The sequence below is a fragment of the Apodemus sylvaticus genome, chromosome X (genome assembly GCF_947179515.1).
Source record: "Apodemus sylvaticus chromosome X, mApoSyl1.1, whole genome shotgun sequence".
NCBI lineage: Eukaryota > Metazoa > Chordata > Mammalia > Rodentia > Muridae > Apodemus > Apodemus sylvaticus.
This window is the reverse complement of record NC_067495.1, coordinates 149,100,768-149,115,043: the sequence shown is the minus strand read 5'-3', so window position 1 is coordinate 149,115,043 and position 14,276 is coordinate 149,100,768. Positions and strand designations below refer to the sequence as shown.

The 14,276-nt window shown below is 43.4% G+C and overlaps 1 protein-coding gene across 1 annotated transcript; it reads right to left on the bottom strand.

Annotated features, from left to right (window-relative positions):
• Nucleotides 1-651: 651 nt before the first annotated feature.
• Gabrq (gamma-aminobutyric acid type A receptor subunit theta) lies at nt 652-13,449 on the bottom strand. The gene is made up of 9 exons (XM_052171718.1): nt 13,301-13,449; nt 11,321-11,409; nt 7,149-7,216; nt 5,994-6,214; nt 4,040-4,122; nt 3,433-3,567; nt 2,931-3,083; nt 2,089-2,345; nt 652-1,413 (listed from the first exon to the last, which is right to left on the bottom strand). Exons 1-9 carry the CDS (start codon nt 13,447-13,449, stop codon nt 652-654), a joined length of 1,917 nt encoding a protein of 638 aa, XP_052027678.1.
• Nucleotides 13,450-14,276: the final 827 nt, after the last annotated feature.

Below are 14,276 nucleotides of genomic sequence, written 5' to 3'. Positions count from 1 at the left end.
CCTACCCACCTGCCCTCCCACTCCTGTATCACAACTCTACACGCAAAGTACAAGGCTCTTACAAATGATTCCCAACTTTACTTTGTCAGAATATCCAAGCCATGCCTAGCCCTTCCTCTGCATACCCCAGGCCAACTTTGTTTGACTTCTTCTCCCAAAGTCATTTTTAGCAGGCAGACAAGGTGCACAGCACCCAGGAGGAAGAAAAAAAATGATGCAAGAGCAATTTCAACAATTTGAGGGGGCTAAACCCAAAGAACTCAGGAATGTTTGTGAACCAGATTATCCTCATTCCTCAGTGTGGCTCTTCTCTGTCTTCTAAATATCCCCAAGGGTATTTCTAGGCTGTTGGACTGTTTAAAGTGAAAGGTGAGAATTTTCTAGCAGGAGGAAATCAATGTGCAATTTATCTCCAAGTCCTCCTCAATCTTTCTCCTCTGGCTACATGTTTTCTCCATCTCTCCCCCCCCCCAACTTATAATAAAGAGAAGTGCCCGATGGATCTGATTGTCCCTTCCAAACAAAACAACCCCCCCTCCCAAAAAAAAACCCTGCCAAATAAAATGGGAAAGCGGAAGAGGGGAAGATAGAGCTGAAGAAACTATGAAGGAAACATATTACAGTATCTCTGCTGCTGTGCTTTATGAGAAACTAATAGATGTGGTATAACCAGTAAACCACATTGAACAGCCCAAAGGAAAGAGGGAAGAAGAAACGGGACCATCTATCAACCTTATGGACCCGGTTAGGCTTAAAGAGCTGAAAAGAGAACCCTTCATTGAAGGAGCACACAGGGCTTGGGGAGCAACTTTCCTCAGACTCTGAGCTACTGTCCTTCTCTTGGTCACAGGCCATGAGCTCCTCATCAGTAAGGCTCCAGATACTGTCAGTATCCCCCTTGCATTGTTCATCAAGGCCAAGCCAGCTGCTCGTGATACTGATGTCATCCTGTGAGCTCTCAATTTTATCAAGGTCCCAACTTGCTTCTTGCACACACCTCTGGCTAATCTGCAGCTTGAGCCTTCCAGTGTGGCTGCTTCCATGGCCATTGCTCTGCTCAAAGCTTAGGCTTTCTTCGGAGTCTTCATCATCAAGGGCATCAGAACGGCTGTGGATTTTGATGGGGATAATACTGTTATTAGTAAGAAAGCCATGAAAGTGAATGGTACAATCAGGCAGTATTTGCTCAGAGGTGGAGGGCAGATCACTCAGGCTTTCTCCAGTGGCCAATTGAGCCTGGCTTGAGGCAGAAGAGAGCGGGCTGAGGCTTTCCGAGGTAGCCAGCTGGGCCTGCTCTGATGTGAACGCCAAGGATCCTAGACTTTCCTGGCTTGCCAGATGAGCCTGCAAGGGGCTGTCAGGAAGGGGATCAGCTCTATCTTCTACTCTGTCTTCCACATTAATCAGTCCATCCTTGAAGGAGATAATGAACAAGTTGATTAGTTGCATATCACTTAGTGGGTGTGCATAGGGAAAAAGATAAAGGAAGGAATCAGCGCTTTCCTGACTAGTGCTTGCAAAGCTACTGTTGACACCTTTGATGGACAGAGCCTGTTGGGCTCTCTGAAGTGCTTAGAGGGGCTGAGAAACTGAACCAGGAGGTAGCATGCAGAGAATGTCATAGCTGCAGTCAAGTAACTGTCTCCCCATGGAGCAGTAATACTGGGACCTCAGGAATACTGGGTTCTATATGTAGGCTTCCCAGGTAGCATGAGATTGAGCTTTTGGCAAAGAGGTGTTGTTGTTGGGCATTTATATATACTCCAAAACAAAGGGCTCAGTATGTTCTCAGGTGTCTGAAGTGCCAGGGAAGGAAAAGTATGAAGGCCAATCTCCCTGTACCTCTCCTCTCCTCCCCTTCTAGTTTCATCACTTACTCTGGAAGCCCGTAAAATTAGAGAAATCAAGTTCTGACTTTTCTTGCTTCATGATATCAGCTAATTATTATCTATAGATAAGTATGGGTATGCCTGTCATATACAAGTAAAGTATGGGGATAAAAGCAACAATGAAATGTGAAAGGGTCAAGTGCTAAGCCTAGGCTGAGGAGGTGCGGAGGAAAGATGGCTGTCCGTCAAAGTGTCAAACCTGCACATTTGCTACCACCACTTCTTGGTAGCGGTATCGGGCAACAACTCTTCTGGGTTTCCTGAATCTCCTGTGATTACGCCGAGGTACTTGGCTGAAGAAAAGGTAGTTGATATAGACATACTCCAGCAGGGACAGGAAAACGAAGAACAGGCACACAAGGATGTAGATGTCAATAGCTTTGATACAGGAAATATGGGGGAGTTTATCCCGCATATGTGAGTCGATGGTAGTCAGGACAAGGATCGAAGTTAGTCCTATGAACAACACAGTACAGGTTTAGCCTTCTTTAATAGCTTCAATTTTAGCAAACCTTTGGGTATAAACCTCAAAGGATGCGAGCAGAGGCCACCTCTGGGGTGAAGGTTTGCCCATGTCCTCTCCTTGCTCCTGCTTCCTATGCTTTATCAGGTTGATTGTTCTGGATCAAGTTCAAATTTCTAGCTGTGGTTTAAGTAATTAACATCTCCAGTTCCATAAAGTCTTCTTTTAGTATCTGAAGTTTTATGTATTATGAAGTTATATATGTATGTATGATATATTTTCTAACCCCATATATATATATATATATATATATATATATATATATATATATATATATATATATATATATATATATATATATAGTGTTGTGTCCCTAAAGGAAAAGATATACCACTCTGCTCCACAGAAAGTAAAAAGAGGCCAAATATCTCAATATTCTAGGCTATTCCCTGCTCAAAACATTTGATGCCTCCCCCAAACCTAGACTTGAAGTTCAAGATCTTCTCTGTTCTGTCTTTACTTGTTTCTAAGTAAAATGATCCAAATTTCTTCTTGAGATGAAGGTAAAGAGAACTCACCAATAGTTACCCTGGCTGCAGAGGAATCATAGTTCATCCAAAATGATATCCAAGAGAGAATGGTGGTGAGGACTGTGGGCCAATAGATCTGCACAAGGTAACTTCGGACTTCCCTCTGAACTTGGAACTTCACTATCAGGCGCATGTAGGAGCCTGTAAGAATACACATCTAACTTGCCTCCTGCCTCACTCATTTCCACATGAGATATTTTCAGGCTGCAAGCAGATGGAGGGTGAGAGGCCAGCCCTATGAGGAACAGGAATCATTTCCAGCTGTAGAGTGTTGTCAGTGTGCCCAAGCCTTCCATACTTATTCTCCATCTGTAGGGGAGATTCTCCATCACTAGGGATTTATCAAGGGGGAAGGGAAGATGAGATGCATTCAGAACCAAATAAATGGGAAAGGATGGAGACAACTCTAAGGATCAAAGGCAGATGCCCCCAAGAGTTTGTACTGGTGTAAAGGGGACAAGAAACAGGAGAGAAAGGTTGTCTGGCCCACCTGTGTAGAAGTACACCTCCTTGCTAGTAATTGTCCTCCCCAGGTAGGTGTACTGAGGGATATGCAGCTCATCAGTAATGTGGATGGCATTATCATCTTCCCAGGATAACACAATGTCTTCGACAGTGTAGCCATCTGGGAGGTGAAACAAAGAGTTAATCTAGGCAGATTTCACTCCACAGAAGTCTGTGAAAACCAAAGCATGGTTGGCACTTGGAATTTGGGTGCTACTTTGTGGCTATCTGAGTCTGAGTCTGGGGTAGTCTAAACACTTGCAAAGAGAGAGTACTTCCACTTTGGAGTTTGTAGGCAGGAAAGAATGTGTGGCCGAAAGATGTTTGATCTTTTACCCATGAGTATGTATAGTTTCCTGGTTGAATTACCTACACAATAAAGGCCACCTATTTCCAGATGCCAGGCATATACAGCTATCTGTCAGTTTATTATGCAGCCACCATCTGTCTATCATTTATATACTGCTTGTGAACAAATTTGGGGAGAAAAAGGGAAATGCATAGCAAAGGAGCTGTGCTGTTCTTGGTGTCACCTCTACTTTTGCTTCCCTGACTGCTGCAGCCCAACTCAGGGATGAAGGAGAAATACGCACAGCTCTCCACCTCCAGCTTGCAGGATTGTTTGTCCATAGGGAATTTTTGCAGATCCAGGGAACAGGCTGCTGTTGTGGTAAGTCTGCCAAGGAAAACAGAAAAGGAAGGGAAATAATTCAAGCTTATCCCTAAGGATTCTTCAGGGTGGGGAGGCAAGGGTTAGGTGGAGGGTTGACACATATGTGTAGAACTGGGGGGAGGCAGAGAAAGAGAAAAATTTGAATTTGATAAAGAATCCAGAAGTTTTGGCATTGTTGAAACAAAGAGCAGATATATGTCATGCCGGGAAAAACCACAGAACATCACAAAGGGAAGGGCCCTTGAGGAAACAATACAGAGACAGTAACACTTGTGCTTGTTAAAGTATCAACAAAGCTGTTGAGAGAACACTGTGTGCTCTGTGTAATGTGCTAAGGCTACATAGGCATTGGGGACAGCAGGTATGTGGTGTGCAAGTGTAAATGTGGACAGTGACCCAGAGCAGCTTTATACCATGTCAGTAGTGAGGGCCTATGTGGTATTGAGAGCTACAAAGACATCAGTGGGCACAAAATGCTTATTCATGGATGATCCAGACAATGCTGACAGTAGATACAGCTAGAAGAAGAATTAATTGCTATGCTGTGCACCCAGGAGTGGGATCTGAGCAAATGGCTTTGGTGGGGCTAGGGAGGTGACTTGTGCTTGAAAACAACATAATGAAAAAAATCTCTCTACTGCCTCATTTCTGTCCTATGTCATCTTCTTTCCTTCCCATATGCTAAGCCAGTCACAGCACTGCCCATCCTTGGAGGAATTTCATTTTGGGGACTGGGTAGTGTGTACTTCTCTCCTTAAAAATGAATTTCCAAAGTATTATTCATTAGCCAATGCCTTCTTTAAACAAGAGTGATTATTGATCAATTGCATGTAAGCATTGATATTCCATGATTCCATGTGGATGGAAGAAGAAGAAAGGAAGAAATGCGGAGAGAATACCCCAGAGTAAGAGAAAACCAATGATTAGACCTGTCAAACAAACCATGATAGGAAACATTTTCTGGGCTACAATGACCTATTAGCTCGCATTACTGACAATCTGAGCTGAAACTGTGAAGGCAGCTTTGGTGACGGCTCTATTGCAAATGGATCAGTCAAAGACTATCACTGTGCTTGTGTTCTCTGAATAAAGAGAGCAGGAGATGCAAAGCCCTGCCATAGCCCTCTTCCAGGGCTCCCTCCTCTCCTGATACCCTGAATGGTGCGAATAGAAGGAAGGAGAGAGGTGGAGCCCAGGCGATAAAGAATTCAACACACACAGCGAAATGGAAGAAGAGGTCTTTTGGTCCAGGGAATCAAGAGTTTTTTTTAAATGATATAATTACATAAAAATTTAATGAAAATAGTATTTCCTGTCACAAATGGTAGCTAAAATTGTCAATTTCTTTCTTCATTGTCCACAAAATAAAGCAACACTGTTCCCAGTGAACTTGAATTCCCTAATACACCTTCCCACTATAGGACCCATTTGAAAGGGTAGAAGTTGGCTATAGTATCTAAAGTGGGACCTCATATTTATTTATTTATTTATTTATTTATTTATTTATTTATTTTCAGTATAGAAATAGAGTTTATTCAGGGCATGGGGAGGGGAATTAAGAGGGTAGTAGAGGCAGAGAAAAGTAGAGAGAGGGAGTAGAGAAGTAGAGGCCAGCCATGGCCATGAGCACTTGGAGAGAGGGGAAAGGGAAGGGGAAAGGGAAGAACCCAAGGGGGTGAGAGAGAAGCAAGGGGGATGCAAGAGTAAGAGGTCATTGTTTTTTCAAATTGAGTATTCAGCCATGGGAATTTTGAGGATTTCCTGAACAGGAGAACATTTGCACAAGGGATTGGAAAGTATGTGAAAGTGTGTGGGATACACAGCAGGAAGAATGAAGCTTGCTGGAACAGCCCAAGACTCTTGTGGGGACTCACCGGATGCCGTATCGCACTGTCCCATCTGGGTGAAGTTGAAATACACGATTCTCCACAGTTACATCATGCACAAAGGCATCTTTGCTATTCACAAAGTAGCAGTCAGGAACCCAGAGTTTCTCATGCATCCGATAATCCAGAGTCAGGTTCAGGTTGGTTTCATAGTAAGCTAAGCGTGTGTCCTTCCAAGTCTGATGCAAAAACATTGTGATTGTATAGTCCTTGGGGAAAACAGGTAAATGACAATTGTGAGATTGTCCATCTCTCTGTCTTCTATATACATATATTATATGTGCACACATACATATATGCTACTATATGAAGCATATCATGCAAATAGGTGCATAAATAAGCTTAAGAAGGAACAGCAAAAAGTAAGCTTCTATAATTAATATCCAGGTTAAGAGAGTTCCAATGTGTGATTTTCAGAGCACATTTTCTACAACCAGGAGGAAACAAGCTTTTATGCTACTATTTCCCATGCTTCAGGTTAGAGTTTCATTGTTTCCAAGTGTATTTTTAGAAAACACAATGCTTAGTTGGACTTCTTTTTGGAATGTTGTTTAATTAGAATCAAACTATATATCTGTAACCCCCTTTCCCCACACAGTACTGTATTTGTGAGGCCCATTCAAAGTTGTTGTGTATAACTATAATTTGTTCTCCTATATTCCTGGACAATATTTCCATGTATGAGCATATAATGTATGTAAAAAAAGTATTGTACATGCTCCCAACAGGAAAAAATTACAATGGTAAAGTGAAAGTGGCCATTTGCATCCCTGAAAAAGCTGAGAATAGGTAACAGCACTGTTTGCACCTCAACAACCTCAGCAGCATCTTACTTCTGTTTTGGGCAATGTGTATCTTATAAAATAAATCTTAGCTACCCTGTAGTGCAAAAATAGTGTGCTATTAAATCTTTTTAAAGCTTCATAGATTTTCTTCATACTCTACATATAACTGAATTTTTGGATATTCTGTGATGTTAGCCTTCAATTGACATTTTTTGCTATTCCAGAGGGCTGTCATTTTAAACCTACCCTTACTCCCTTTCAGGTGAGTTCTGTCACAGGTCAGAACAATAAGAGTTGGCTTATGACTATGCTTTTTGTCCCTTATCTACAACAACATGACTGGAGCATATAGACTTACCATATTTATTTCTGAGATCTGTTCAATATTAGACACATAGATAGATACTGACACAGGTACAGGAGCTCCTATAATACAGGAAGATACAATCACATGAACGTTTGGATAAAGGTTAAGAATATGTACTCAATACTCAGTTGCCTAGGCTAAAACTAGTTTGGAGGTTTGCTGGTTGTATGATCTTAAGTCACCTAACCTCTCTGAGCCTGAGCTTCCTTGTGGGCTAAATGGGGATAATGGTGTCACAGTTAAATGAAGGTCAAGTGCTTAGAGCAAGGCCTTGCTTATGCTGTGCTGAAAGGAAGGGCAACACAAAAGGGAAATATGAAATGAAGCACTCTGTGATAAATGTTTTCGGATAAAAAACATGAAACTCAACAAGCCCATGAAAAAGAGCCAAGATTCATGGTTCTGTTTGAGTGAATGTGAACATGTCCATGTTTGCTGTGAGTTTGGGGATGAATGTATCCATATATGTGTGGATACATTCATCTGAATATGTGTATAATCATGTCTGTGTATGAGTCAGTGTGCATGCATGTTTGTATAATCCAGTGTGTCATATGAGCATTATTTGTGTAATCTAGTATGTTGTATAGGAATGTTTGTGTGATCCAGTGAGTTGTGTGGGAGACAACATATGAGAGAGTTCAAATTAAACATGAGGATATTTATCATGAGTCAACTCATGTGTGACTATGGGAGTTATGCGACAGAATGTACTTACATGTTCATTTCAGTATGCTTTGTGGAATTAGGATACACAGGCATGTAGATGTAGTGTAATATGGTATGAGCACAGTAGTTATATTAATGAAAGTGTGATCCTGCATGCTCATATATGGGTGTCTGTGAACTTGCCTATGTATATGAATGAAGTTTGTATGCATCTTGAATATTTTTATATGGCAGTAAGTGTATTGAGCATATTTGTGTGAGTGAATATGAGTTTTGTGTGACCTTGGTCATATGTGATACTGTAAGCATATGTGCATAAGGATGTTAACGTGTAAAGTAAATTTGCTAGTGGGTTTGTATCTGCAGGCATATTTGAGTGTATCAATAGCTACAATGTTCATCTGTGTATGAATGTGTCACTGTCCATATGTGTGAGTGAATCCGTGTGTTTGTGTAAGCAAACATAACTGTGAGTGAATGTGTGTGGATGTATGAGTTTGATAATGTATAACATGACAGAATTTATAGGTATATTTGAATATATGCGCATGTTTGTGTATTAATGTGTTACTGTGTATTAAAGTGTGGGTGGATTTTTAAGTATACATATGTGAAAATTTATGTGAACATTCATAAACACATATGTGAGTACTGGTGGTTTGTCAATGTGTCAGAATATTTATGTGTATATGTGTGAGTATGTTGATGTATTTGCTCTTATATAGGAATGGCTTTGTGTGATTGTACATGAGTATAAATGAGTCCATGTAAACATATTTGTGTTTAGTGAATGTGTGACCAAGTGTGTTCATATTTAGGTGTGTTTGTAAACTTGTCTGTGTGCATGAATGTACTTGTCTGCACGCGTGAATGTGTTTTCATGGCAATGACCATGTGAGTATGTTCATAATTATGAGTGTGTTCATGTAAATGTCTGACTGTGTGAGTTAAATGTAAAGGAATTTTGTGATTATTTCTGTATGTTTGTGCATGAGCAAGTATTTTCCTCGTATATATGTATATGTATTTGACCATTTTGTATGAGTGTTAATGTATGAGTTTGGGTCATGTTTCTGTGCATTAGTATGCAAATTTAAGTGAATGTATGATCATGCTTATGTGTGTCTATGTGAGTAAATTCATGAGTGTGCTCATGTGAGTTAATACTGAATAATGATAGTGTGTTGAATGTGCAAGTGTGACTGAATGTATAATTCTGTGTTAGTGTTCCACCTCCTGTATTTTTACCTTTCCCTAGGTATTTGCAGTGCCCATTGGCAAGAGTCAAACATGATCATGGTTATGGAAATAGTAAGCTATAAGATACTATGGAGAACTCCATTTTATTATTCTCCCACCAGTTTATAGCAAAGCACATTATACCATACTGCTGCTAGGGAAATATGTATACATGTGATGCTTGCAATTCAACCTGCTGGTTTCACTGCAGGCTGATTGCATAGAAACTGAACTAAAGGAAGATGTATTATTTCAAACTCAGCGCCTCAAAGAGCAAAGTGCTTTGGGAAGTAAGTGTATGAATGGTGGCTGAGAAGCATATGGAGTTGTGTTAGGGTGTAGCCCAGGTTCCACCACCCAGGGCTAGTTTGAAACGCTCCAGGAAAATGCTATGTAGTGACAGAGGTTTCTAGAAACACTGGGTTTGTTTGCTGCTTTTCAAGCTGCCCTCTCTACATTTTTAGCAGATGGTAGCTGTATTATTAGGCAACAATCCCCACAGAGGCCTACATGCTAGGTCATTTCTTCAAAGCCCAATTGCCAGCCCTTCCTCCAAAGTCAGGCTTCTCTAGACCATCCTAGTGATGCCTTTACTCCTGTGGAGTGTTGTGGAGTGAAAGGGCCAGGGAAGAAGCCTGCCCAAGGGTTCTTAACTGACGAGGTAATAGGTACTAAAATGCAGGGCAGATTCGCCTGGTCAAGCCATGGTTTGGCACAGGGACACAACCAGGGGAAGGGGACATTACTCTTATTTCTCTAGCTAAGGTTAAAACACTCCATGTCCTTTCATTTATGATGTTGGGCCTCTGTCTCACGTTCCTGTGTGTGTGAGGGAAGGAGTCAGGAACATTCTTATATGTGAAGATTAAGCCATAAAACTGTATTCCATATTAAATATAGAGGGTACTCTGTTTATTGGAGGCTATACAGAGAGTCCTGGGTTCCCTAAACCCTGAATGCTCTAGCCTGGCTGTTTGATTAATGGGTCTTCCACCATATTTCTCCCATGCAACAGCCCCAGCCTTACAGCCTGGGCCAGGGAAGAAGCCTGCCCAAGGGCTTCCTTTCCATTTAAATGGCAGGTGGTCCTAAGATCTCCTTGTTCCCTCCTCCTACTGTCCCCATCTGTTTGGCAAAGTAATTGTAGGGGTCCATATTTTTTCAGGTGTTCCAGCCTGGCATGATCATAATACTCGTTGTAATGTAACATGAAAGTTGATAGCAAGAGGCTCTAGGCCTACAGTTCTAGACAATATCCAGAGATGCACTCTTGCCTCTGTTCCCTTCTTTTAGTCTTGAATGGTGCAGGGAAGGCAGCCTGAGCCTGAAACAGTGGTAAACGTGTGCTCATTGAGTGGAGATGGCTACTATTTGGCCTTTTCAGACAAACATTAAAGTGAGAAAGAGGCATCCTTTGGGGCTTGGCACAATGATTCAGAGGCTAGTACCATGCACGCAGTATTAGCTGTGCTTTACCCCCTGAATTTCTATATGACACATGGAAAAGCTGCTGCCCCTGGGGCCTTAATAGCATAAAGGCATTATACCTTCTGCCTTTTTCAACACTGTTTCCCATGCAGACTCACCTTGGAGCCCTTGGCCTGAGCCTTCTGCCCTCATGTAGTGGAGGGAAGTACCAGCTAATAGTCTGACCTCTTCAATTTAGGGCCAAAGGAAACTTCCTTGCTTTCCAAGGTGGCACAGTATTTCCAGAAGACAGTTACAGATGAGCACAAATGTGAATCATTAGCAGTGACTGCTGAGTAGATTGTGTCCCATCCTACAGGAAGCTGTCCTGCTTCCTTGTCACTTCTTATCCTTGTCACTTTCCTTGTCCTGTTAGGGGCCATCAGGCTGAATTTTATGAACACATATACTACGGGATGATAGATGGATTGAATTTGATGAGAGCTGAAGGCTTGGAAAAATAGGCATTATAGCAATGTTCCAGGTCTAGGTGGGTTAGGTGACAGAGGCAGAGAAGACTATGGCCTCAATCAACTCCTAGAATTGCTTATGGGTGGCAACACCTTTAGAAAGGAGTAAGGAGGAAAAGGTTTCTGGCATAGAAAGTCAGGTACATTGATACATTCAATGAAAGAGAACAAATCTGAAGGAGCTCCTTACAGGGCTTGGCGGATTCAAGGAAGTAGGATCTGGGGGTGGGGAGAGGTGTAGAGCCTGGTTAGCTTCCAGGGTGCTCCTGGCTCTATTCCATGTAATGTAAAAGCCTCTGGTGTCTCAATTTGGCTCACCTCCAAAATTTGGTCTCAGCCGGACATCATATGTTGACAGCACCCTGTCCAAAATCTTTTGAACCACAGCTTCATTTGCACAATTTTTGCTGAAACAGAGAAGCCATGAGTAAATGCTGGTTGACTAGTGACCCACTTACCAGGGCCACCACTGCCCCTATCCACATGGAAACATGTGCATTCATATGTGTGTGCTTTTCCCCCTCCCCTCTCAGCCAGTGAGTCAGCCACCACAGCAGTGATGGCAGTGACGCAGACTCTTTTTCCCCTTCCCCTCCCCCTTCCCTGCTTTCATCCAGAGGGTGGGGCGCAAGGACTGGATCCCTGTTAGCAGGCAGAAATAGTAGTCAGGGGAAGAAAGCCCATCATAGGAGAGGAGAAAAGGTGGGCAGATGAGATCCTCAGAAAACTGCATTGTTTTAGTTTTTTGAGACACTGCACCTTGAGGCAATCTTTCCAGTGGTACCTCGTTGCCCCTGGAGGTCAGCTCCCACTGGCTAGCGTGCCCTTGAGCTGAGCTCATGTTTTCCAGCTCAAAGACACATTTCCTCTACCTGTTCCAGGCATTTCCCCCTTACATTTATGTCAACCCTGTGTATGAGAGAGTTGGTATATGACACATGACGCAGAAAGAGAGAGGTGGGGGAGGGAGAACACGTCTTGCTCATGTAGCATAGATTTATGACTCTCATTGAACTAAACCATCTCTGATTCCCAGGGTTTAGGGCTCTCTTTGAAAAGATTCATTCTGGGAATAGGCATCTTCCTCAGTGCACATGTGCTTTCAGCCTGGAGCTGTCTTAGCTGAAGACAGCTCAACTGCAGATAGTAGGCCTTTCCAGAGGTCTCTATGATGCTCATTGAATTAATCTAGACTTTCATTCCCCAAAGGGCTTTTAAATGATGGCAGGCCCCAGGCATCACTATCACTGGGGCTCCTTAGATCTTTGATGCATCACCCCTGCAATTTTTGTCTCTCTGGGTGTCTCTTTCTTGCTCTTTCCATCTCTCCCTGATTCCCCTACCCCCTGTGTGTTCCCTGACGCAGTCTGGAATTTTGGGTTGAGAGCACTGCAGGGCTGCCTGCTGGAACCTTGCCCAGCTTAGCCCCTCCCCTTTCTGAATACATGTTTATTTCTAGTTTGCCACTTAAAATTATTACTCATTTCCCTCAATCATAAAATTTAATTTTGTAACATTTAAAAGTGTGTGCATGAATTATTCCCAAACTAAAGAAATACATTCCCGCCTATTCTGTCCCACATGTCAGCATTTCAGATGGGTGGCCACTTGTAAATACACATTATGTGTGTGTGTGTGTGTCTGTGTGTATGTGTGATCTACATTTCAAGGATGACGGTTTATCCTATCCTCAGATACTTGCAAACCTAAAGAAACTTTAAATTAAACAAAGAGAAACACTGAAATCTTCAAATGTTTTCACAAGAGTAAGTACAAAAGCTTACCCAACTTAAGCCAGAGGTTATACGCCTTTTACAGCTACTGATTACACAGTTAATCATCTCAATCTGCTGTATTTGAAAAAGCCCCTCCTCCCCCACCCAGAGAGACACAGAGACACAGAGAGATGCTGTTTCAGCAAATTGACTAAAAATCTTTACTCTAACAGGTGTCTTTCCTGTCTGTTTTGTGAATTGCCCATGGACACCCCAAGTAACACGGACATCAGAAACACGACTGGGAAAAGCTGCCTGGGTACTCAGTCCCAGAGGATGATCAGGTAGATTCTGGGGTGAGGGTGCTGCTTCTGGCCTCAAGAATTGGGCTGACAGTAGCACAGTAAGGCACAGCAGTAACAGGTGGGTTGAAGCTAGGATTATCATTTCATGGCCGTCCCCATGCTTTAGCCCCTAGGCAAACCCGGGTCCGAGTCCCTTGTCCCCAACCTGCTCTGTCCAAGAGGCCAAGATCTTCTTTTGCCCCTGTCCCTTCCATGCTCAGCTAGGCTGGGCTGCTTACCAGTTGAAAAGCTCCAGGATGACTTCAGGCGTGCTGGAGGAGAGCTCGAAGTGGAATTTTGGGGTGGGACTGGGGCTGTTACTCTCTGCCAGCCAAGTCCTAATGAGCAGCAAGAGCGCAGCAGCTCGCAGCATGCCTCGGATGACCATGGCTGCGGTGCTCTTGGGGACTGTGGTGGACAGGGTTGGGGTCTGAGCGAGTCAGTACCGGGCAAAAGGGGCGGGATCGCTAGTCCTTTCGCAGAATCAGGGCCCTAAGGAGAGACCTGAAGGAAGCAGGGACTATGGGGTTCCTCTGGAGCCCAGGGACTGTAGGAACAGCAGCTCTGCAGCAGCTCTCCCCCGCGCAGCGGTCCACAGGGCGTGCCACTGCAAGGTGCGCTTCCTCTGGCACCGCTCTGGGCTGAGACTGGGTGCCGAGTAGGGCGGGGCGCGCGGCTGGCTCCGCCTACTCCGACGGCAGCACCAGTTTGAGCCAATCCCGCCCCTCAGTCTGCGCGCTGTCAGGCTCCGCCCCTTCTGGTTTCTGCAGCTTTACCCTGGCCAGCACTAGCCACCTGGCTTGGGTCCAGCCATGGGAGAGGGAGGGGCTTACTGCTGGGACTGGACCACAGGGGAAGCCAGAGACTTCTGGCTTTGGGCCTCTTCTTTGCAGAAGGAAAATGATGTGTTTCTTTTAGAAGACTTTGTGTCCAAGAGTTTGCATTTTGAAAGAACTGTGACCAATTGACTGTCATGGCTGGATGTGTGCTCTGCTACACTTACATATCTTAGACGAATCAGGAGATTGTTCTCAGACCATGACACTCCAGTAACTCAACGTGTTTAATCCAATGCGCTTCATCTTTGAGTGGGCTGATGTAATTTCTTACATCAATGCAGGATCTCAATGCAGGGCTTTGATCACAGAGGATGAAACTGTCTTCTTGGAGCCAAACTTTCCAGAGTGTTCTTTTCCTCAACTTTAGGGTCTCAAA